Here is a 23,537-nt window from a genome sequence, read left to right as displayed (position 1 = left end):
GGGGGAGTCGCGATTCTTCTTATAGACTTTACTGCCATTCTTAGGGATAGACGAGAAAGGCCATGTATTTACTTTGATATAATCAATTTTTTTGGCCACGATTATTGTTCTTCTTCCTCTTCCTTTTTTTCAGAAGCCTTACATGGCGACGGCTTGAAACGGAGCGAATTCAATGCTCACGGCATTTTTCTCAAGGGCCGACCCCATCGATCGATGCTCAGCCAGCTTCGGATCTTTTACCCCACGCGATCCACACCAGATCATCTACGACTACGATCCACGCTATCCAAGCCATTTCTTGGCATTATCTCGGAACATGGTCAAGATGGGAGTCTGGATGGCTACTACAGAGGGAGCTGGAAAGGCGACGATGCTACTTGTGCTTGAATTGTTATTTGGACACCAAAAACGGGAGTATACATTGTGTCTAGAGCCTCATTGAGACCTAGCGCCTGGCGTCGTGGCCATTGCTCTCACAACTCTTACACGGCATCACCTGTCCGACCCGACTACGAAATTAAATCGGGTGATTCACCGCGCAATAGACCAAAAAACACTCTCCAGCCCCTAAAGCACGGCTGAATGGTTTGAGATTACAGTATGCTAATGCGTGGCTGACCAGATACGGAAATTGCGCGTGGTCAAGAGGTCCTGGGTGTAGGGGGATGCCTGCAGTAGTCAGGAGAGTCGCGGCTGTTGTATCAAGGCATTGTGTAACTGACATGTTTTACTAGCTGCCGTGGTCATACCATACGATATGATCTCAGGAGCGCCGGGCATATCCTTGTTTGCCAGCCCATGGCCCCGCATTATTCGGAATTTGCTGAGCGAAGAGATGTGTCGTGGCATGATGGTCGGTTGGTCTGTGGTGATATCGGGACTAGAGGCAAGTATCTATCCGCGCCGTTGAGCCAGCAACGACGAGCCACAGCAGAGTGCTGAAACAAAATCACGCTTGGCAGTGGACATTAATTGTGCACAAGAGCCTGTTTTCCTAATTTTATCTTGCTGTTTGGGTGGAGCGAAGGGGGGGGGGGCTTATTTGCCAAGGAGAGTGAGTACCCGCGAATGACGGCTATCAACTTGTATCAGAGCGTCGGTGGGCTGAGAGCAAGCCGAGGCTGTAAGTGCTCGTTTTCGTTATCGCGGACTCTTACAGCTTCTGCATACACTCAGCCCCCTGATGCCTGTATCCAATGACCAATCAGTTCAATCGATCAAGCTTCAAATGCTACACAATAAGTTGATGACCCAAACACAAACTTTTGCGTTCCCTCATAAAAAGTCCCTTTCCAGCGCGTGCAAGTTGAAGAGGAGAACGGGGGAATTGTGTGTAGTCAGCCATGTTCTTTCAACAGATGAGTAGTACTCAATATTCTGGCAGAGCTCAAGCACGCACTGTCATGCTCTCATCAATAATAAGCATCATTTACAGTCCATCAGAAATATCCATGGCCTTTACCTGCTACGTAGACGAGGAGGCAGAATGAGACGGGGATATCTAACAACTTGAAGATGAAGTTGGGTACTAGGACATGTCTGAGCAGGACCAGCATTATAAAGGCTCTTCTAACAACTAAAAGAGGATGAAGCTTCTGAGAAAAGTGAAGCATACAGACAGAAAGAACGGAAGGCCTGTCTGTAACTGCGTTGGATCAAAATATACATTTCCCCTCTTCTTCTCTTCCCATCGAATAGAAGATAAATTGAGTCATGCTATTTAGTCTCTTGGTGACGAAAAGTTGCTGATTCATGGTCATCCATCCACAGATACATACATACACCCTTCCTGGGCTCATGAGGACTCATTTTTAAAGGGAACTGGCAAAGAACGAACCAGAAAGAAACATTTCCGACATTTTCCATTCATTTTTACGAGCGGGGAGATGAGCACCGACCTCCTGATGTGCATGGCATACCCACTTGTACGTTCCCCTCCTTCAAATTTTCTCTGTAAGAGGAAGTCGTCATGAGAGGAAGATGAGTTGCTTGCCCCAACTTCAACAAGTTTTTGGTCATAAATCACAAGTCATAAATTGGTATCCTGCTAGTGCTACTGACGGCGCCTGATGTGAATGAAAGTGAGCTCATTTTCCACTTTCACAAATAGGAAGAGAAGCCGTTATCAACTGGCAGGAGGCACGTTCAAGTCTCCAATGTCACAGCACCACCAACGTCATAGCACCACCAACGTCCCGTCGTTACTTCCCATTCTGGTGGGCATCGGTACACAAACAGCAACAACATGCAATAAATTCTTCAAGAGGCAGGAGACTTACGCCAGAGCGCAGACGTGATTGGCAAGAGCAGGCAAGAAGCTGGTCACATGCGTATGCGTGGTATGCAAATCTTGCCAAAGTGCCTCCCCATTCAGACAGGTCTGCTGAGACTCGTCCATCATTGCATCACAAAACAGCAGTCATTCCACGTAATGTCCCGGTCTCAATCTCTCCTCTTCGCCGGTTTCAAAACAGCCCCCCTGGGCTACCCGCCTTTTGATGCACCGGCGGCAAATCTGGTGGCAGCTCTGCTGGAACGAATGCTGTCGACTGAATGCATCCCCGCGGAATCTGGGAGCTGCATCCACGTCTGCAAAGTTGCGTGCTTTTGTTGTCTTTCTTCATGGACGAAGCATCGGAGTTGCCTCCCATTGGAAATGGGCAATGAAGAAATGGATCATTGGCTCAAGCGAGTTCTACATGTCGGTAGGCCTCTTTCGGGGGAATGCCTACTTGCATCCGGAATGTTTGACTTTTGCCTCTCCGTTGAGATGGAGCAGAAGAGGGGCACTCCGGGACGCCATTTTTACCGGAGTGGAGTGGAGTAGACAGCCATCGACCAGGCGGCGTCTGGATAATCTCCATGTCAACAGCTTGTTAGGGGAATGGAGGCTTGGCTAGTAAGTGGCATGATGGGAAACCCAGACTCAAGCTGATGATTCTCGCACAGCACCTAGGAAATCTTGTCAACCGAGCCTCAGATCTTGCAACGATTCTCGCTGCCTTATTGCTAGTAGCTAGCTGGCTCCGGGCCGGTCCGAGCGAGTGGGATCTTACTTGTAGAGGATCCGGAGGGGCTGGCTGGACGAGCTAGTTGGAGGGGTCGCGCAAAAAAAATCAAAAAAATCTGATCCATCAGATCAAGTTCTAGCGAAGGCTTTCAGCCACTTGGTTTGTGATAACACGAGAAAAGAGCCGAAGTACGTTTAATCTCAATCAGGCAAGCGCTGAAGATTCAGCCTCTGCTGCTTGTATTCATTCCGCATGGTGTTTCAACCGCAAGAGATCCCGCCGGGGTCTGCACCCCTTATCGAGGACGAAGACGCTGTCAACGGTGTGTGGGTGCCCATCTACAGCCATGCCTGCTCCTTTGGACCGGGCGTCTTCGCGGACAAGATGATGGACCTCATCAAGAACCCGAACTTAAACTCCAGCTGGCTCTTTCGTGCCGACATTCTGCATGACGAGACGCCGCAGACGGGGGGTAGCAACAGCAACAGCACCGGTGATTGTGATGGCGCCACGACGGCTGCAGCAGCCATGACCAAGAGTAGCAATGGCTCTGCTGGTGATGCCATCGATGCAGACTCTCACGGCGTTTCTCTGCAATCTCCGGCGGCCAGCCCCATTGCCGTCGCGATCCGCGGCATGGCCCTCGTCCGCACCCTCGTCCGCAGACTCATTCCCAGAAACGAGCGCAGAGACAGGCCCCTGGACCAGACGTGCGCCTTTTACACCACGGCAAAAGACGCGGCACAAGACGGCTTGCAGGCAACGGTGCCCGCTGCTGCTTCTGATGCTTCTGATGCATCTGATGCCTCGGCTGCCTCTGCTGCCTCTGCCGCTCATTCTACTCTCGTCATATATATGCCTCATGCCCCCTCGGCCGACAGTCTCCCCTTTTATCATCCCAAGGTTCGAGGCATTGCTCATCTCCACCAGTGGGATGGGCAAGGCCAAGGCACTATCTCCGTTCACTTTCTCCCCTATCCGGAGCATCCCCTCACCGATTCAAAGCTACAGCGAACAGCATATCATCTTCTCGAGGTTCTCGACAAACACGGTCATGGAGCGGTCAGGGGCTATGTGAAACGAGTTAATCACGACTTGGTCATTCCCCAAGACAGGTTCCAGAACCGATACGCACTGCTCAAGAGCAAGTATGCTCGCCAGATGGTTGACTCGTGGGCCGAAAAGACGGATCCTTCCAAGCACGTCTTTGAGGATTTGGGAATAGCCGCCTTCCTCATCGAGCTATGGAACGACATGTATCCCAAAGACACGACTCCCTTTCCTGGCTTTGTTGACATCGGCTGTGGAAATGGCTTGCTGGTGGCTCTGCTGACACGAGAGGGCTACTCGGGCTGGGGATTTGATGCGAGAGAGCGCAAGTCCTGGGCTCAGTATCGAACGCGGGGGCATGCCTCACCCTCTGGTTTCTCTCTGGAAGAGCGGCTGCTACTCCCTTCCGCCGTGGCAACGCCAGCAGCAACAAGCGGTCAAGCTCAAGCGAGCCATCAGGCTGAGGCTGAACCCGAAACCGACCTATTGCTGCGCGACGGTGTCATACACGACGGCGCTTTCCCTGCGGGCACTTTCATCATCTCCAACCATGCCGACGAGCTGACCCCCTGGACGCCGATACTGGCCGCTTCATCGAGGTGTCCCTTTATCATGATTCCCTGCTGCAGCCACAACTTGACTGGCGAAAAGTTTCGCGCACCCCCTCCCAGGGACAAGTCCAAGGCCAAGTCAACCTATGCTTCGCTAGTCGACTGGGTGTCTAGGATTGCAGAGGACTGCGGCTGGCAGGTCGAGACTGAGATGCTGCGCATTCCCAGCACGAGAAATACCTGTTTACTGGGGAGAAGACGAACAACAGGGGGCGACGATGGACAGGAGACGCAGGTGGACGTGGCAGCACTCGTTGAAAAGTACGGCGGCACGGGGGGCTACTATGAGAATGTTGCAAAGCTCATCAAGTCAGGCCCAAGAGGTCATTAATTTGCTTGGTGTATTCATCAAATCCACCTGGCCACCGACGACCGATGTCCCGTACGGGGATTTTCACGGCTTAATCTAAATCAGGTACAGGCAGGTGGTCAATGAGCTTGCTCTTCAGCCCCAATCTTTCCATCGCTTCCATGGCATTCTTGTCTCTCAGGTCCTCAGTCTCTCTTGTGCTGGCCAAGACAAAGTTGTGCCTGAGCAACCAGGCGCCCTCGGGCACTCCATATTTGATGGCCGTCTCCTTGTCGACCTTGTCCAAGTCGACCACCAGGCTCGTCTTGACGCCAAAGACGACGTCGGATGTCTCGTACTGGTCACCGCGGATAAACAGGGTCCTATCACGGCACATTTCAATGTCAGCTACTGCTTCTCGTGTACTGGCACTAGTGATTGAGCCCAGCCCAGCTTTGATTGGCATTATGCTTATATTAGATGGACGAGGTGGGGAAACAGAGACAGGAGCAAGGACAGGGCTATGAAAGGAACCCGGGCACACAAAAAGGAGGCCCACCCAGGAGGGGCGCCGTGCAGCAAAGTATCGGTACCTACGTTATCAGATGATCCAGGCCCGGCTTCTCAAACATGAAGTGCATATGGGCTGGCCGCCATGGATGGCGCTTGAGTCGCCCCAACAGCTTGCCCACCGGGCCGTCGTCCGGGATGGGGTAGCTTACAGGCCTGATGGCCTTGAACCAGAAGCTGCCGTCCACGTCGCTGGTCATGATGCAGCGCTCGCTTGGCGCCTCTCTGGTGGAATACTGCACATCATAGTGGCCTGAGGAGTCTGTCTCCCAGATGTCGACCTTTACGCCTTGAACTGGCCTGTTGGAAGAGTCGCGGACAGTGCATAGTGCGAGCATGGGCTCTCCCGCGGCGTCTGAGCTCATGGATGAGCCGATGGGCAGATGCGGTGCATCGTGGGTGTGGAAAGGCCCCAGTACGGAGCCCTCTGTGCAATTTGGTGGCTTGGGATGATCAATGGAGTCAACCAGCATGGACAGCCCCAGAACGTCTGAGAGCAGGATGAATTCCTTGGACGATGCAATGTTAGCTCAGCCAGCCACTTGTTTTCTGCTACTGTTGATGAGCAATCGCCGCTTTGAGACATGTGTGCCGTTTCTATCACCGAGAGTGTGCAGGCCAGGGAAAAAGAAAAGAAGATAAGGCAGGTGCGTGGATATTGGACGCAAAAGAGTGAGTGGGAATCTGGAGAGCAGGGGGATGAAGCGTTGCATAACGTAGGATTCAATACTGGTCATTCAAAACGCAAAACCCGACGGAAAAGGTTCAAACGAGAAAAGAGACAACAAGGAGAGACGATCAGACAGTAGCCGCCATCAAAGTCATACCTGGCGAACGTCGCTGCAAATCTGGCCCGTCTGGGTGAGGAACTGGATGGCGGCCATCCACTCGTGTGTGCTGAGGCGAGTCTCGCGCGCAAAGTCGTGGAGATGGGCCACCAGCCGCTCCATCAGATGGTTGAGGCGTGCATCGCCGCTCTGCGAGTTGATTCGCACCACGTTCTGGGTGATGTTGTCAATGGTCAGGTCCAGCAGCGGAGGGGTGGGGACGGCTGCAGCCTCCTGGCCGGACTGAGAGTGAGAGGGCGCCATGGCTGTGAAGGCTGCGTCAATGAGACGAAATCGGTGAGAGACAGGGAGCAGGGCAGCCCGAGATTGCAACTGTCCAAGTGCGATGCAGTCCTTTGCCGCGCACCTATTTTCTATTTTCGGGGTGCGTGTTATCGTCGTGGCCGTGGTCGGCGGCGTCTGCTACGTTGAATGGATTGGATTACACGACAAGCACAGGCAGCTACTCAACGCCGTTTAAATAAACGCTCGCTCTCAGTTTCGCCAGAACCAGCACCGCAGAGCAGAGCCATCTTCTAAGCATTAGTCCATCATGAATACGCATCTCGTCTCGCCTCGCCGATGGTTTGTCATTCCGGCGTCAGCAGCCAAAGTCGAATGTGACGGGGGGAGGTAAAGTGGACCTGAAGTGGGTCTATGCCCGTCTCGGTGCGGAGTGGCGTCCCACTTCACAAGTACTGCTAGTATTAGGTACTGCTATATACACGATGTGCGACTGCTTGCACCGTCTGGTCGTGTTGCCACGGAACTGATTCATCCATCACGGGCTCGTCGCTCCCACTCCATCGGCGGCAGGCCGGCGAGATCGGGCTGCGGCACTAGGAGAAATAAAAAGCAACGATCGTGAGAGGGGCCGGCTCACAGGATTCGCGCCATGCTAAGCTCTTTGCGGATTTGATGCAACGCCCTGCATGGGCTGCACTGGATTGCCATTGTTTGCTCTTTGACGGTGTGCATTTCTTGCCCTTTTCCCCGGCTTTGCACTATGCATCATCCCGGCCGTTGGCTGCTCGCATCAGACAGTCAAGACAAAATATCGGTTGAGCACAAGACATCTCGGTGGGAAAAAGAGCGTTGGGCATGGCGTAACTTGTGGCATCACCGCGGTCAAAATCGAATGGGCGACTTGCCTTTTCCCCCACGAACCACCAACTCGCTGCCTCACGCTGAGTGGGTTCAAGAGCGGTTGTTCCCGGCCGATCGCTCCTTGTCCTGATTTGTGAGAGCCGGCGCTCCTACGACCAGGGCAGCCAAGATACCCACCCCGGTCTCAATATTTGGCGTCGGACCCTGGCCCTCAGCTCTCCCTAGCCGCTCAACTGCTCCTACGAGCACATCTGGACCAAAGAGACGAAATCCCGGTTTCAATACCGCGTCGTGGGGCGGTGGAGTCGTGCTTCCAATGTGATGCGTCTGATTGATTCACACACGGGCGAATCAGCAGTCGTCCTGGGTCGTAAGAGTGTCAATCAAAGACCTGCTTTCCTAGCTCCATCGGAAAATGCCCTGATTGCTCAGCTCCAGCTCCAGCTCCATCCGGCTGTGTTTGATTGCGCTTTGCATGTGCCTCCGAGATGGCGGTAGTAACCAAGGAACGAGCAAAATTCAACCTTGTGCCAAGAAAAAAGGGGGGAAGCCAGTCAGAGGTACAGCCTGATTCTTGCAAGAGGCCTTCTTCTCCCTTGCGCCAGTAGCTGCCATTCTGATGGGCTGATGGTGCGAGATTGTGGAAATGAATGGTCGAATGAGAGTCAACACTATGGAGAGAAAGATGCGCGTCTTTGTACACAACGGACTGAGACCTTGGATCTCAAGTGCGTCGTCCTGACGAGGTCTTGCCTTTTGCTTGCTTGCGCCTCTTCTTTTCTTTTTTCGACATTTTCATGTATAAAGACCCGACGTTTCGTCCCGAATGAGTGTCGATGGATAACTGACTTGTGAAAAATCGATCGCCATCATCTTCAGCACGCCTTTGCCTTCAGTAGCCTTTGCCTTCAGCACGCTTTTACCTTCACGCTTTTACCTTCACGCTTTTACTTTCACGCTTTTACTTTCAGTACACCTTTACCTTTAGTACGCCTTTACCTTCAGTACGCTTTTACCTTCAGCAGCGTCTATTCTCCTACTATACCATTCTCCTCCTCTTTTCACTTCTGTGAATCCTTCATACACCGGTGACTTCTTTTATCGGTCCTCGCATCGTCTCCATCTCTCGTCTATTCTTCAATCCTCAGTTAGTTCTCTCGCCCCCTCTCGCCCATCATATACTAACTTGCTTCAGTCATCAGCCTACCCAAACCAATCAACATAACAATACCAACAAGCCAACTCGCCAGCCAGTCAAGATGTCGTCTTCTAGCTTCAACGGTCTCGTCAACGGCAAGATGTTTCCTAGCTTCGAGACTCTTGAACCTTTCATCAAGGCAAAGGAGGCAGAAGCTACAAACCTAAATTGCTTCTACTGCAATGACCTTCAGTTCGTCCTCAACTGCAGAGCACCACACAGGAGAACGCCCCTCACCATCTACCGACTGCAAATCCAGGGAAGGCCCGACGATTATTTCGTCATCATTCCTATTCGATATCTTCTTCGCCATGGCTGGAGACCCAGAAATGACCAGGGGCTCCAGGATTGCCGCTATTGCCAGTTCCTTCATGACACCCTCAACCTTTTCTTTGTGGGGCCCTCTATGAACTGGATCAATGATTCCATGTACGGATGGGATAGCGTTGTCATGGCCCACGTCCGAACAGGCCTTCCGCTCGTCCTTCACGGCCAGGAAGTCGTCCGCCGTGACTGCAGGTGGATGAACCTGCGAGCCGAAATCGAAGTCTTTTGTCACGACCGGAGCGCATTATCAACCCGTGACTTCCCCAGCATGTATCTGGCATTGCCGGAACAGGAAGAAATTGTGGATGACCGAGATTTCACGAGATTTATGAATTTGAGTGCGCAAAACTGTCGGATGTTTCCCGACCTTACGAGCGGTCGTCATGGTATTCCCAGTAAACTGCTTCATATCAACTGGAACGCCCAGGAGATCAAACTACAGCACTCTCCCCGGGGGCTTCCAATCGCGCCAGGGGCGCCAGAAATGTTGGTGTATGCGACTCTGAGCCATTGTTGGTCAGAGACCGATCCAAAGTTCCCAAGACTTCTAAAGGCCAATATGCGGAGCTGGTTGCGTGGCATCCGCATTAACGACCTGCCGCTGGCCGTCCAGGATGCCGTTGAAGTCGCTTACACGAACAACATTCACTACATCTGGATAGAATCTCTCTGCATAACTCAGGACGATGAGATGGATTGTCAGGTCCAAAAGCCGCGTATTGGTGCTTATTTCAGAGACTCCTCCATCACCATTGTGGCGGCTTCTTCAGCCTCCCCCAGTGACTCCTTCTTGTTCCCTCTTAGGAAAGATTGGATCACAAAGAAGATTGAATTCACAGCCCCTTCTGGCGGCACTGCCACCATCGACCTGCGCAGGAGATATTCCCGCCAACCCTCTCCTCTCGACGCCATTGATGAATCGTCGTACAAATCCGAGGTCAATTCTTTCCGAAGAGTCGGGCCACTTTACCGTCATCAGCGCTGCTATCAGGAAGCTCTCCTGGGAACCCGGGTGATTAGCTTCACGTCGGCTGCAATAGATGTACACTGCCGGCGGCATGCGCATTGTACGGGGCGCTTCACTCCCAGGAATCAGAGGACCGACGTCTTTGGCAGCTTGGTATGTGCATACCAAGATCCAGCAGTTGTCAAAAAACGGCGTGCCAAACGTGCTGGGACCAATTGTTTTGATGACATGCGATACACGGCTCAGAGCCCAGAGGATACTGCCATGTGGCTCCAGGCTGTGATGCAGTATACTGCGCGCGACATGGCCGTCAGCCCCAAAGACAAGTTATCGGGCATTGCTGGGCTGGCGAGCATGACGTCCATGTGTCAGCAGAGATCCCAGTATTGTTCAGGCCTTTGGATGGACAATCTGCATGAAGCGCTTCTGTGGGAGGTAAGATTGCGTCCGGGACAGACAAGTGCCACCAGAATCACGTTTCCATTTAGTCATCAAAAGGCGCCCACTTACTCCTGGGCCTCTGTCGACGCTGGGGTTCATTACCCGGAGCCGTGGAACGGCATCTTCATGTCCGAGGCCACGGTAAAGGCAGCTTGCACCGTCAACGAAGAGTCCGGCGCTTTGAACGACGTTGAGGGCGGTTATCTCAAGCTGCGAGGCCGCGTTATGAGGTGCCAAGTTAGCCAGACGCTCTCGGGGCCCACCGTCGGAGTAAAAGGCAAGCTGAGCATCGCTCACTTTCACATGAAGGGGGAAAGGGGTGCTATCAACACCAAACAGGTTCCCTTTGTCGCAGACGGCTCGCTCCTCATGATTAAGAATCGAAAATGGAGTCGAAACCACTCACGCAATGGGGCTCCTTGTCCAAACTGTTCCTGTTGCAAGACCGAGAAGCCCAAGCTGGTGTCCGAACCAATCTCGTGTTCCTGGCGCAGTGTTACCTACTTGGCTCGGAACCATTGCGACTTTCGCAGAAAATCGCCAAAACATGGCCAGAAAAAGATCTCTGGCACTGCCTACGTATTGTGTCTTGGATGGAGAACGAAGGCGAACTTTGATCCTCGTCTTGGCAGCTGCGAGTATAACTGTTTTGAGGGGCTGGTGGTGACGCCTTCGCTGCGGTATCTGGGAGCTTTTGAGCGCATTGGTTGCATCAGAAACATTCCCGTGGAGGCATATGAAGAGTGTCAGGATTTGACTCTTACTTTGGTGTAATTTTGATGGTTTTACGCCTCCTGTTGGGGAACTTTTTTGCATGAGAGTTGGGCGTTGCGGCGTGGCGGCGTGGCGGCGTCGCCGTTTTTTTTTTTTTTTTTGTTTTCTCTTTTCTTTCTTTTCTTTTCTTTTTTTCTCTTCTCTTCTTTTTCTTCTTATTGGCATTTTGCGTCCGTGTCTGTGCTTGGCGTCTGGCGTTTTTTTGGTCGGTTATTCCAACTTTTCTTTTCTTTAATCAAGTCTCTATTCACCCCCCAAAAAAATCAGAAAATCAGAAAACCCCTGCCCGACTTCGTCCCTTGGTCAAAGCCCGAGCGGCATGGGAGACACTCACGGTTTCCACAACACGGAGCATCACGCCATGTCATTCAGGCAAAGCCATTTCAGCCGCCGGGGGAGCTTTTGGGCAACGGGGCGTGGCCATCCCATCAGTGTACCATCTCGAAGCATACGAGGGCTTGGTATACTCAAGGGATGGCCATGGTCTCCTTGCTGAAAAGCTCCTCCGGCCGCCGACCTGAATGACATGACGGGTGTTGCATGTTGTGGAGGGCGTTCATGGCTCCTGTGCCGCTTTTGCTTTGCCCAAGCGATGAAGTCAGGCAGTACAACTGGTACGGCACGGCGCAGAAAAATATCAAAAAAAAAAGTTTAAAACATACAAAACCCTTCCCCTTTTCATCTCTGCCCCGTTTGGATTGGCGTCTGGCATAAGGCTGCCAGCTCAGCCAACGCTTGGCATGCCCTGATGAAGGTAGATAGAAGAAGAAAAAAACTCGTAAATAGAAAACCAAATAAGAAATTATTTACTTGAACATCTTGTTTGCACCATGAGGAATCTTCACCACTGCGAATATGAGGTAGTAACAGGTAATAAGCTTTTTTCTAGATACTACTGCTAGGCAGGTCCTACTCACGATCGGCTGTATTCCCCTCACCTGTCAAAGTAAATCTCTCCATCCTGTCTTTCTCCATATCCATCTTTTGTTTTGTCTTCACTGGTCATTCCTCCTCTTGATATCATGTACCGTTACTCTCATTTATATACACATATGTGCTCTCTTTTGTTCGTATATATACTCAATTTACTTTCACCTTCCCCCAGCCTCTCACTGGCCAAATATCTAGTTATTAGACGTGGGCACGACGCCGGTCAGGCCAAATCCGAGATACAACGATCCAATGTCGGTCAGGCGGCCGGCGTTGTTCAGAAAGGTGGCGTTTGGCCCGACGTTGCTCACGTTGGATCGGAAGGCGCCAAAGTAGCTGTAGCGCTCGAGGGAGGCGAGGCCGTCCATGTAGCTTGCGCTCTGGTTGAAGAATTGCTGCGTGGTGGCGAGGTCTTGGTTGGGGTCGGCGTATTCGGTGACCCAGATTTTCTTGCCGGGGAATCTAACATTGGGTAAGATACAGGTCATTCTATGGTGCCGGCATATTTCTGAGAAGACACCGTCTGACACCAGGGAAGCAGGAATTCAACTTACGCAGTGGCATATTGGTTAATGTGGCTCTGCAGTCCCCCCAAGTTGTCGTACCAATGCAGAGGGATAAAGTCGTACGGGCACTGCGTCTGGAGGATGCTGGTGCAGTTTGCCAGGAACTGCTCCGTCCAGTCGAATCCAGTGGGGGCACCGGTCACAGCAGGGATTCCCAACTTGACTCCGAGCTTCTGCAGAGGAACAAAGTTGGCGATCCAAGCCAGGGCGGCGTTGGCGGGCGTGACATCGCTACCGCCCCAAGCAGAAGGGGCATCGGGTTCGTTGAAAGACAGCACGTGAGAGATGGGCGTGCCGGTGTTGATCAGATTGACGACGCTGTCGTGGAAAGCAGTGTCTTGAGAAGGGTTTGGCCCGACTCCCCACATCATGGGCACAAACTCGAATTTGGACTGCGGGATGTGTGTATAGTCCGAGCTGGGCAGGTTGCCATAGTTGTAGTACCAGGTGAGATCTGAGCCTGTCTGGACCCAGATGGAGTTGTCTTGAAGAGTGGTTGAGTTGGGGATGAAGATGAGACCGCGCTTTGCCGAGGACGTGGCAGACACAAGAGGTGAGAGCAGTGCACCAGCACCGATGAGATATTTGCTAACCATTGTGAACGGTTATCCAAACAGCAACAAGACTGACACAAAGAATAGAGGACAGAGTACGAGGTTTCAAGAATGAGACAGGGAACTCTACTGCGGCGAAAGTAAGGACTTTGAATGATACAGGTTGGATCTATGGCAGCTTATATATCCGCTGAATGCTCATTATCTCTAACAAGGAATATTATAGACAGCCCTGGTCTCCCTGACGATTACGATAGCCGGGCCTTGATCCTGGCTATGGCGAAAGAGTTGATGGTTGTCAACCCTACCAACGGCTCAGGGCCTCCCAGCGGCGGCGGCAACATGTCATACTATCGGGCCGAGTATTGGAGAATTGGGCCATCCCGTACCGGCATGGTCTTTTGCATCTACGATTCATTCCATGGTGTTGCATTTCCCGGGGCCGAGACTCCCCGATACGATCCCGCTGCGTATAGGCAATTTGAGCTTTACATGATCCTGAGCTGCATTTGACACTGCAAGTTGGCACACTGCCATTTTAGGGCCGAAAAAGGCGAATGGAGAGCCGTTTGCCCAAAGAAAAGTATGCATATGGATTCGGCCCTTAAAATGGCAGGCGCTCTTTCAAGCTTCCAACTCAAGGTTAGCATAGCTTCGTTGACAGGTCCGGGGTGTGTAAGAGACAGCGCGAGCGAGTGGAACCAAGCAATTGTCGTTTGCGGACATGTCCTCCGTTTACATGGGCGGTAGCACTTTGCAAGTGTTGTATGTGTGCAAGGACATGAAGCAATCTCTAGGTATGCAGAAACATTGAACATCCAACGTCCAACCATTCACATACCTATCCATACGCACAGAGGGCTAACAATAGGTCGCGATTGAAGGCATGCCGTAAGCAAATCAGATCACAGGATATAAGCTGATGGATGCTAGTTGCGGCTCGGGGTTAATTACGGGCCTCATTAAAACAAGGACAGGGACGAACAATCTCAGCGGTGTTTCTCACGCGGATATCCAGTTTGCGCACACTCTCTTCGATGCAGCGATTTCGTTGTGTTTGATGTTGCCATCGAGAGAGAGGCCACTGCCGTTTACTGTCATCAACTCCCACAGAAGTACTGCAAGTACCGGCCATTGACTCGGTACGAATCGCAACCCTGCAACGAAGCGGAACGATCCCCCGCATCTGCCCGGCATATGTGAATCCAGAGCCCACTTTGCGGGGATGTTGGATTGAATCCTTGCCATGGATGAAGCGCTGCGTATTAAAGGAAGGCTTTTGCCAGATTCTAACTCGGCATTTTGATGGTTGGTGGGAAGGCTGTTTCTAGGCAAAGCAGGGATTTATATCCTAGCTTGACTCTACTGGTTGGAAGTCGACTGCCACGGTGCTCATCACATGGAGTAAGTCATTGTCAATTACTCTAAGAGTTCCTAGAGGCATCTATTACAGCCATTGCTATTCAACATGAATCTCGGGAGACTCAGTTTACACGACAAAGAGTGCAACAAGATGCGAAGCGCAATGAAGAAGTGCCCACACCCAGGTTGTCTCCCAAGTCATGTCTTCATAGTGCTGGTAGGGCTGGCTACCCTATAGAGAACAGTGACGCCCCCTTTTTTTCTCTCGTTTCTCAGCTCGTGACAGCCCGAATCCGACACAAATTGCGAGCTACCTATGCATGTGATGTATCACTGCTGGCGAGGGAAAAAAGGGGGAAATGCAAATGATTCGTGAGTCAAAGAAGGTGCATATTGAACTGATGACTCAACACTGCGGCTCATTGGATACACAACACAGAGAGCGGGAGAGGGAGCTGAGATGTCATCAACCACGTCATCGCCAGTGATGACTTTCATGTTCACTTGCATTCTTGGTGCATTCTACTCTGTATCGTCTCGTTGGGTAAGTAGGCGTTTACCAGCACCATCTACTCCTGGGTGACCAAGGCGCGCTCTCCTTTTCTCCAAGCCATGCCAGCGCAACCTGAAGCTAGGCGAAGCAGCCCAGCCGTTGCGGGAGGCCCGACCAGCCCAAGTCCAGTCGCTGCCGCTGCCAGATGCGCTGCGCTGCGCTGGCGGACAGACAGTGCGACATGGCGGTGTGTCTGAGCCGGTGACTGCTGCAGGTACTTTGACGAAAATACGTGCGTGTGGCTGGTTCAACGTTCAACGCGAGGTGGCAAGTACAGTGTGCTGTTCACTGGCACGGCATAATGCCCGCCACATCTGCGGGGCTTGAACAGTGCCTACAGCGCAGCCGCACGCAGCAGCGCCTCGTTTCCAACGCCTTCTTTCCCACCGCCTTGATCGCTGGGTGGGGCCCGCGCCGTCCTCGTCCTCTGGCGGTACCTGCCCCTTCGCCGCGGCTACCCGCCAAGCCCCAAGTACCCTTTTGCCCTTTCGCGCTCCTCCCTTCCCTTCTCTCGCCCCCCACCTTTTTTGCGCCCACCTTCTTGCGCATTCAAACCTTGAACCAATCTTTTCCCTTCAGACTCTCCCCCCTTTTGCCTCTTCAACAATCTCCAGTTTCAGCTCACCTGACGCGAATCTTCGTTCTTTCATCATCCGTCACGCCAGCCCAGGACTCAAGCCGCTTTGCGCATAACCGCCTCCCAAGTCTCTGAGCCGCCGGCCACCAGCTACAAAAACCCTTCACAACCCCGCCGAGTCTTTCTCCCGCCAAAACACCTCAACCAGATCGTCGCTTTTTCGCAGCCACCGGTCCAACCCTCTCCTCTCACCCAAACACTTTTTTTTTCCCACGAGACACCCCGGAACATCCGAGTTTATGTCCATCGAAAATCTCAAGACCTTCGGTACGTTGTTGCCCTTGAAATATTTTCCGTCCTCCTTCTTCAGTTGGGGGGGGCTGTTTTCAGTCGTGTGAGGCGCGCCCGCGAAATGGGACGGACCCCACGTCTGAGCAGCGCCCAGCCTTTTGCATCCCTCACACTCTCACTATGACGTGTTTTGCCTCTTGACATTTGACTGACCGATGCGTGTTCCCTCATCACAGACCCCTTCGCCGAAGCCGACGACGACACCGGTGATACCAAAAAGGTCGAGAATCACATCCATATTCGTATTCAACGTAGGTTTTTTTCTCCCTTTGAGATTCCATTATTTCCATCGCATCGCTTGTCGCGCGCTCGCGATAAGCCAGCGATGGATCTCAAATTTGTATTTCATCCTCCAGACACATTTTACTAATGCTTTCCAACAGAGCGCAATGGTCGCAAGTCTCTGACCACTGTCACTGGTCTCCCTGCAAAGTTCGACCCCGGCAAGATTCTGACCTTTTTCAGGAAGGAATTCGGTATGTCGAGCGTCGAGTTCCCTAACACCATTTTTGGACATGTCCAACTGACTCGCTTTTCCCTCTGCAGCTTGCAATGGCAACAAGGTCAATGACGAAAAGGCCGGCGAGGTGATCCAGCTTCAGGGTGACCAACGCAAGAAGGTCATGGATTTCCTCGTTGACAAGAAGGCTGGTCTCGGTCTCAACCCCGACAACATCACCGTTCACGGTGCTTAAATCGTCCTCTTGGCGCCGCCGTCCCCGCCACCCTTCCAGCGACTTGGCTTCACAGCATGCTGGTGATGAGTGTGTCGGAATGAGGCTGTTCGAGCAACTTGTGCATACATGTTGCATGGGTTCGCTTACTGCCACTACCTTCATTATCTAGCCGATATCGCTATGCGCCCAATTTGCTATTTGGTCTCTAGTGATCTCATACGATAAAACCTCAACCCCCCCTCCGGTCATAAACCACCGGTGTGCGGGTAGCAGCGTCTTTGGAAGGTCTGGCCGGTCGGATGCATTAGAGGATAGGGTTAGAGTGAGAGCTTTTATCAGCTTATTGGCTTTATTTATGCACCCGGATCTGCTGTGCTGCCGCGCAGCAGTTTTACGAATGATCAATATCTTTTTTTTTGTTTGCAGTTTGACATCAAGTTTGATGCTGATGATTGGGGAGGGAAAGATGCGCTGGATCTGAAGTTTGGATGTAGGCCTTGAGACTGGTTCCTGTTTATAGGCTACTAGGTATCTTGTTACTTGGCCATTGCATTTCCCTTTTCAATTGCACAGTCTTGATTGTTGAACGGGCCTAGCCGTAATCTAGGGCATATAGAAAATACAATACCAACCACGCGTGGTGCGACGAAACTTTGTTACACATGTTGGTGTATGGCGATGTGAAGTGTTTTCCAATGTATCATCTTGTCAAAGAAGAATCCAAAGATTGAGAAGAGCGGACAGAAGAGCAACCCTTCCCTGACGCTTTGTAGTATCATGATAGAAAGCAAAAACGTAGTAATCAAGGCGGCAATAACGATTATACAAAAGCCTGTCTAACCAAAGAAATACGCCCCCCAAACACTCCCGGCGCCTGTATAGCCAAATCCAATAGCCAAGCAAAACAGAAATAATACACCCTCTATCCAAAGAGCAAACTCAACTGAAAGCCGTCGAAACAAGTTGGTGGTATATCCGCCTCAAAGTCCAAAACAATCAAAACATTTCGTGTCGTGTCGTTCGTTTTTACCCCTCTTCCCCCTCGTCCTCCTCTTGCCCTCTTTCTCTTTTCCCATGTCCTCCCTCTTCTCTGGTTTCTCTCCATTCCCCCCTCTTTTCTCCCTTTTCTCGTGATATCTTAGGCATCTTATATCGGCCACGTGTGGCCTTTTATCGCTCGGCGTATTCGTGAATCAGAGCCTTCGCATGGGCTACCAAGTGTTTGCCCTCTTCCCAGAGGTGGTTCCCTTTCGACACCACGGGCATGATGGGGTAATCGCTTTGGTAGGTCTGCATGTGGGCCAGCAGCACAATCATAGTGATGTAACTGGCTATGGAGAAGACATTGACCGATGTCGACGTCTCCTTTCGGATATTGATCTTTTGGTGCGTTACGTGATAGCATATGGTAAGTGTCTGTGGGGGCAAATGGTCAACGTCGTGCACTCGTGAATGGGCTCTTGGTCCCTCTGGTCCACCGGCTTCTCCAAAGGGAGAGGCGGCCATCTCGCCATTTACTAGTGACAGGAGGAGGGTCCATACTGTGGCTATGCTGACCCAGCCAGGGAGCAGCAGTCGTGGGTCTTGGAATCCGCCAGTCAGGGACAGCACCGTGAGGGTGAGGTAGGCATTGACGGCATTGATGGACAGGAGGCGCACTATGGTGGCCTGAGGGGTGTAGTGGATGAGCCTAGAGAATTTGAATCCAATGTCAGTCAACTTTGGCGAGTAACTGCAAGAGTCAAAGGAAAAGGGGGATCCAAAAGGAGAGAGAATTAGAATCTGCGCATATGTACCATCGAGACATGAGACAGTCGGTGAAGAAAAAGGCCAAGTAGCCGCAGGCGAAGCACTAGAATATCCCAAATCAGTCTTCAATCAGTTTCCTGTATCCCAAACAGTCTTCTTGTTTCTTGTGCATGGTCCAAGTACGCACCCATATAGTAGCCAAGGCCGTCTCGGTAATGGCATAAGGAGCCGCCGCCATCATGGCTGCTGTCCCGCTGCCATGTTGTTCTCCAGCGCACGAAGACGAGAGAGCAGACGTCTGCAGAGCATCATGGCCGCTGGGATCGCAGCTCCCGCTCAGCGGCCTCACGAGCTGAAACTGGTCCGGTGGCCCTGGCAAGAAGTGTATCAACAATCGTAATAGCGACGGCAGCCCCCACCACAGAGCCGGTAGGATAGAGGCTAGGCGCAAGGTGAAGAGCCATGGATGCCACGGTTTCGGGACGTTTAAGACGACGGCGACGCGGGGCTGTAGCATGGACGGTATGGGAGGCGTGGGCGTGGACGAGGACGAGGCTGAGGATAAGGCTGAAGCCGAGCTTGTTGTGGCGGCAGCATCACGGGCGGCGGCGGAGTCGGGAGAGGCCGAGGCCGAAGAGGTCGTCTTTTCGGCGGACAGGTTGGAGGTTGAGCGAAAGCGCCGTCGTATAATGGAAGGTGGCTGAGACTGGGTTCGAGCTGGAGGAGCGCATGATGACGGGTCGCCTGTCGACAAGGCCGACGATGAGCGAGCGTGCGGATGAGCAGAAGCTGCAGAGAGAGAATGAAGCGGCGCGACAGCGGGAGCGGTGGACGAGCCCTCGTAGGGCGGAGGGGTCGTCGCCGTCGCCATTCGGAGGAGCTGTGGTTTATGCCATGGGTTGGCCGGAAGGGGAGACGGCGATGCTGGGCGAGAGCCTTTTCTGTCCTTTTTGCTTGTTTGTTTTCGTAGCAAAAATGCTGTTGAGTGGAGGCAAGGTTGTGTGTGTCTTGCTCGAGGTCAATTCGCAGACTGGAGGGGGGAAATAAATATTATGGAGAAGAGTTGATATTCGCAATTCCAAAAAGAGGCCAAGAGCTTATGCTATGCAAGAAGAGGAGATGCTATTATGGACCGGAGCTTGGTAAATATTAATAGAACTCCCCCATAGGTCTTGACTTAGTGGAGCGAGCGGGTTCTGGCGAGGGTCGGCTCGGTGATGCAAATGCGGCGGCTAGTACTTGTAGGTGCTGCTTGCTCTGGATTGCACCTAGCACTGATGATGTCTCGCGTGAGATTACCCAGACACTCCCGCCGTTGTTAAAGATGCTTAATGGTTGGCAGTAGCTCCAAGGCTACTACGATTAGCCTCGCTGTTGGACGGGAAAATGCTGCAATGGCAATGCACCAAATTCGCACCTTGCATCATGCGAGCTGCCAATAGCTTGTATGCAGTACGTAGATACTACTAATACTTGGCAGTGTTTCCGCTGGAGATGTTTCGAGCCCTTTGTGCGGTAACTTTTTGAAGACAAGATGGATATAGTAGCTTGATGCTGACAAAAGGAGGTTTCCTAAGTCCAATTTTACTTTTTTTTCTTTAGCAGGCTGGATTAGGCAAGACTGGCGAAAGGCACCTGCTTCTTTTTGCTGCATGCAACTGTAGCTGCAGTTGCTGTTGCAATGGCACCAGGCCTGTAAAAAAAATGGCAACTGCAAGGCACAGGCACAGGCAGGGACGGCCCAGCCAATTATTAGTACCGACATCACCATGCCTGAGAACCAGTGACGTGGGAGCTGCACTTGCTCGCGTGCGTCTTTTGCCGCTTTCCCGGCCAGAAAAGGAAATCGCCAATCTAGAGTTGTTTAGTTGTTGACGGATACCAACATCTAGTACCTTTTTCACGACCTGTTTTCAACATGCACATTTCCGTACAAGGAGGCAGAGAAGACGAGATTTCTTATTGTGCTATCAACTTGAATCCCATGCTTCATTTTATCTCGACTCATCCCCTTTCCAACTTCCTGATGAATAAATTATGTAGTACTATGCGATGACACAATGAAGCGGTGATTGCAAAGTATTGCTTGTGCACATTATCGAGTCGACAATAGACTCCATACAAATGCACTCTTCTTAATGGCTTTGCCGAAACACATACAGGTATAAAGTTCGCTCTTGCGACTTCAACCAGCACTTGTGTACAGCAGCTCAAAAGAACTTGCCGGCAACCGGGGTATGGACCTCAGTCACGAGCTGGGCATCGTCCTCCTCAGCCTCGGCATCGGCAATCGGGCGATCAAGAGCATCAAAGCGCTCTCCGCGCGACTTTGCCTGAACAAACTGAACGGACAGCCTCAACACCAAGGCGATAAAGCCCCAGATGATACCACCTACAGGAGCCATGACAAAAGCGCCGAACGCACCCCAATCTCCCTCATAGAGGCCCTGCTCGAGCAAGATGAGTTCGCCGCCGCTCTTGGCATCGCCGTAGTAGATGGCGCCGTAAATGAAGACGGACAGGATGCCACCCAGTCCTCCCACCACGACTTCGAACCCGCGCCACCAGTAAAAGCCGTCGATCAGGCCGAGGCAGAGCGGGGGAATGGTAGCCGCCGAGGCAAGATCGCTGATGAGGAAGATTTGGAGGATAGACGGCGCCTTGAGGGCAATCACCACCGTGGGAATGATGACGAGCACAACCAGTACTCGGATGATCCAGATGTTCAGGCGGTTGCGGAACAAGTCGTTGGACGCGGACGAAATCATAGCCGACTGCAAGCTGTCGAATGCGGACACGCTCAAGCTGACCACCATGACCAAGACGATTCCCACCACCCAGTTCGGTAGCTGCTCGAGCAGCGCAAAGAAGGCAAGCGAGCCATCAATGTCCGATTCTCCAGGCCAGGCACCCGTCCACGCTGCGATGAGGCCTGTGGCACCAACCAAGGTGAGGATGCACAGAACGGCTACAGTCGCAACCGAAACACCGATCCACAAGTCCTTGTCCGTCTTGGATGAAAAGGTACGTAGCCAAAAGTTGGACAGGAAGAAATCGTTTGTCAGGACGGCAACAGGGAGGATGTACACCAGCTGCCATCCCACGAGGCTGGCCTTGGTGAGCCCCGATGAATCAATGAGGTCACGGTCAATCTCCGCTTTGACTCCGATGGTGATGGTAGCGATGATGATGAGCCCGACGACCATGGCTCCTTGAACGACGTCTGTCAAGAACGAAATTCGGAACCCACCAAGAGCTTGTGCAGGCCGCTCATGTTAGCCATGAAACTAGCACTTTACACCACATTTATTGCTCTCAACTTACAGGTATAAATAGTGGTGACCACGCATTCCACAATGATGACCGGGAGCCCGTCAAGGCCCGTTAGAGCATTGACCACTTGTCCGACGGCCGAAAGCTCGGCAACCATGTAGAGGAACAAGGTAACCAGAGTCATGAAACTCAGATACAGCATAGCAACCGTGCCATATCGTTCGCGTGTCCATTCAGTCAAGACGAATCCATCTGGACACTTGCGACGGAGTATGGGACCCAGAGCGGCAAAGATGAGCAAAGGCAGCGCCGACGCCAAGGCGTAAACCACAACGCCCTGAACACCTGCGATAGTTGCGAGTTGCGGGTACGAAAACAGGATACCGGATCCCAGGGCTGTACAGGTCAGCAAAACACAACCAAACAAAGAGGGGGGATGGGCTAAGGAGAGGGGATCTGGAGCGGCAGCACGTTTCCCACGCAAGCATTAACTTGATCGAGTATTCACGGTACAATCTCAGCTTTGTTGCCACAGCCGCGACATCTCCCGCAAGAACAGAGTAAAAGACGTCTCATTTCAAAGGATAATGAGAGCCCTTTTTCTGGCTGGTTGGATCTCGCAAAGCCGCTTCAACTCGGCGCCCGTAGTGAGCCGCATCCTCCCCCCCCCTCTTGGTCCCCAGCGATGGACATCTTTTCTTTCAAATTCTCTGGTTCTCTTTTCCTCCCCCTTTCGCCTTCTTTTACTTCTTCCCATACTTCCTCCTCCAGTGCCGTCATGACTTCGGTTAGTAGCAGAGAGCGAGATGTACATCGCAGGGGAGAGAGGGGGAGAGGGACGAAGATTGCTTTGAAGGGTTACGAACCTATTCAGTCTACCGGTCGAGGTAGGCATTTGTTATCCTGCCATCTTCTTGGCAAAGAAGATTGCGCTTCCGCATCCATGCCTCATCTATGCGCAGGCGCACACGAGATGGAACGCTTGAACAATTGCCATAGCTGGACGTTACTGCTACCGCTCCACAGACATCCTAGTCTGTCTGTCCGAGACAAATCACCGAGCCAAGATTGCTCTTGCGCACGACTCACCCGAGGCGATGAAGTTGAAAGCCAGAGGCCAGGCTGCAGGAAACGTGGACAAGTTAGTTTGGCCGTGCACAAGAACGGGTTTGTATGAGCCGTGGAAAGGGGAAAAGAGCGCCAAGGCGCCATCTGTTTGTTTCTGACCAGTCTGTGTCCTGTTGCCGGCGAGAAAGTCCGTGTTGGGCTGCTTTCTCATCCTCCAGGCGATGCCTGTGCCCATGACTCTGGAATTCGCATGTTAGCCAAACTACACGGGATTTGTGACAACTCTCTCTCTCTTCCTTTTTTTTTTTTTTTTTTTAGCCGCAAGCTTGAGTTGTACGCACAGGAAGAAGCCATAGGTAACGTAGATGATCGCGTTGGACGCGGCAAATGATGGCTGGCCCATTTTGGAGTTTGGTTCTCGCTGTTTTTCAGCGCACACGCGGATTATTGTGTCTTGAATCGGATGAACAAGAACAAAAAAAAAATCAGATACAAAAAGCTGCTGCCTGGTTCGAGATTCGGTTTGGCGCTCGCACTCTGCGGAGATGTTGAATTAATGGCTGAGAAGGATAGTGAGATTGCTGATGACGAGGGAAAATTCTGCGCGCTTCATACTTCATCCGTCTTGGGTTTAGTGGGGTCGCTAGTACTTACTTATTACTACCAGTTGATCTGGCTGTGGGTTTGAATTGGGTAGTTTGAAAA

The 23,537-nt window shown here is 52.1% G+C and overlaps 10 protein-coding genes across 10 annotated transcripts; 4 read left to right on the top strand and 6 right to left on the bottom strand.

Annotated features, from left to right (window-relative positions):
- Positions 1–3,263: 3,263 nt before the first annotated feature.
- Positions 3,264–5,003, top strand: TrAtP1_001910 (uncharacterized protein; the record flags this gene model as incomplete). Its single annotated transcript, XM_014085724.2, has 1 exon — positions 3,264–5,003. One exon carries the CDS (start codon positions 3,264–3,266, stop codon positions 5,001–5,003), a length of 1,740 nt encoding a protein of 579 aa, XP_013941199.2.
- A 70-nt stretch (positions 5,004–5,073) lies between these two features.
- On the bottom strand, positions 5,074–5,358 carry TrAtP1_001909 (uncharacterized protein; the record flags this gene model as incomplete). The annotated part of the gene is made up of 1 exon (XM_066111212.1): positions 5,074–5,358. The coding sequence occupies one exon, from the start codon at positions 5,356–5,358 to the stop codon at positions 5,074–5,076; it is 285 nt and encodes a 94-aa protein (XP_065967286.1).
- A 196-nt stretch (positions 5,359–5,554) lies between these two features.
- TrAtP1_001908 (uncharacterized protein) lies at positions 5,555–6,004 on the bottom strand (the record flags this gene model as incomplete). Its single annotated transcript, XM_066111211.1, has 1 exon — positions 5,555–6,004. The coding sequence occupies one exon, from the start codon at positions 6,002–6,004 to the stop codon at positions 5,555–5,557; it is 450 nt and encodes a 149-aa protein (XP_065967285.1).
- A 348-nt stretch (positions 6,005–6,352) lies between these two features.
- TrAtP1_001907 (uncharacterized protein) lies at positions 6,353–6,622 on the bottom strand (the record flags this gene model as incomplete). The annotated part of the gene is made up of 1 exon (XM_066111210.1): positions 6,353–6,622. The coding sequence occupies one exon, from the start codon at positions 6,620–6,622 to the stop codon at positions 6,353–6,355; it is 270 nt and encodes an 89-aa protein (XP_065967284.1).
- A 1,770-nt stretch (positions 6,623–8,392) lies between these two features.
- TrAtP1_001906 (uncharacterized protein) lies at positions 8,393–11,985 on the top strand. The gene is made up of 2 exons (XM_066111209.1): positions 8,393–8,612; positions 8,661–11,985. Exon 2 carries the CDS (start codon positions 8,725–8,727, stop codon positions 11,170–11,172), a length of 2,448 nt encoding a protein of 815 aa, XP_065967283.1. The 5' UTR covers positions 8,393–8,612; positions 8,661–8,724; the 3' UTR covers positions 11,173–11,985.
- Positions 11,986–12,125: 140 nt separating this feature from the next.
- Positions 12,126–13,352, bottom strand: TrAtP1_001905 (uncharacterized protein). Its single transcript, XM_014085194.2, has 2 exons — positions 12,657–13,352; positions 12,126–12,564 (listed from the first exon to the last, which is right to left on the bottom strand). The coding sequence occupies exons 1-2, from the start codon at positions 13,262–13,264 to the stop codon at positions 12,297–12,299; spliced, it is 876 nt and encodes a 291-aa protein (XP_013940669.1). The 5' UTR covers positions 13,265–13,352; the 3' UTR covers positions 12,126–12,296.
- Positions 13,334–13,735, top strand: TrAtP1_001904 (uncharacterized protein; the record flags this gene model as incomplete). The annotated part of the gene is made up of 2 exons (XM_066111208.1): positions 13,334–13,362; positions 13,453–13,735. 2 exons carry the CDS (start codon positions 13,334–13,336, stop codon positions 13,733–13,735), a joined length of 312 nt encoding a protein of 103 aa, XP_065967282.1.
- Positions 13,736–16,013: 2,278 nt separating this feature from the next.
- On the top strand, positions 16,014–16,760 carry TrAtP1_001903 (uncharacterized protein; the record flags this gene model as incomplete). The annotated part of the gene is made up of 4 exons (XM_014085728.2): positions 16,014–16,041; positions 16,242–16,316; positions 16,449–16,541; positions 16,612–16,760. The coding sequence occupies 4 exons, from the start codon at positions 16,014–16,016 to the stop codon at positions 16,758–16,760; spliced, it is 345 nt and encodes a 114-aa protein (XP_013941203.1).
- Positions 16,761–17,912: 1,152 nt separating this feature from the next.
- TrAtP1_001902 (uncharacterized protein) lies at positions 17,913–19,362 on the bottom strand (the record flags this gene model as incomplete). Its single annotated transcript, XM_066111207.1, has 4 exons — positions 17,913–18,158; positions 18,285–18,432; positions 18,539–18,594; positions 18,679–19,362. The coding sequence occupies 4 exons, from the start codon at positions 19,360–19,362 to the stop codon at positions 17,913–17,915; spliced, it is 1,134 nt and encodes a 377-aa protein (XP_065967281.1).
- Positions 19,363–20,432: 1,070 nt separating this feature from the next.
- Positions 20,433–23,416, bottom strand: TrAtP1_001901 (uncharacterized protein). The gene is made up of 4 exons (XM_066111206.1): positions 23,174–23,416; positions 22,631–23,071; positions 21,816–22,160; positions 20,433–21,747 (listed from the first exon to the last, which is right to left on the bottom strand). Exons 3-4 carry the CDS (start codon positions 21,964–21,966, stop codon positions 20,702–20,704), a joined length of 1,197 nt encoding a protein of 398 aa, XP_065967280.1. The 5' UTR covers positions 21,967–22,160; positions 22,631–23,071; positions 23,174–23,416; the 3' UTR covers positions 20,433–20,701.
- Positions 23,417–23,537: the final 121 nt, after the last annotated feature.

The sequence above is a fragment of the Trichoderma atroviride genome, chromosome 1 (assembly GCF_020647795.1).
Source record: "Trichoderma atroviride chromosome 1, complete sequence".
Lineage (NCBI taxonomy): Eukaryota > Fungi > Ascomycota > Sordariomycetes > Hypocreales > Hypocreaceae > Trichoderma > Trichoderma atroviride.
This window is presented reverse-complemented; position numbering and strand designations above follow the sequence as displayed.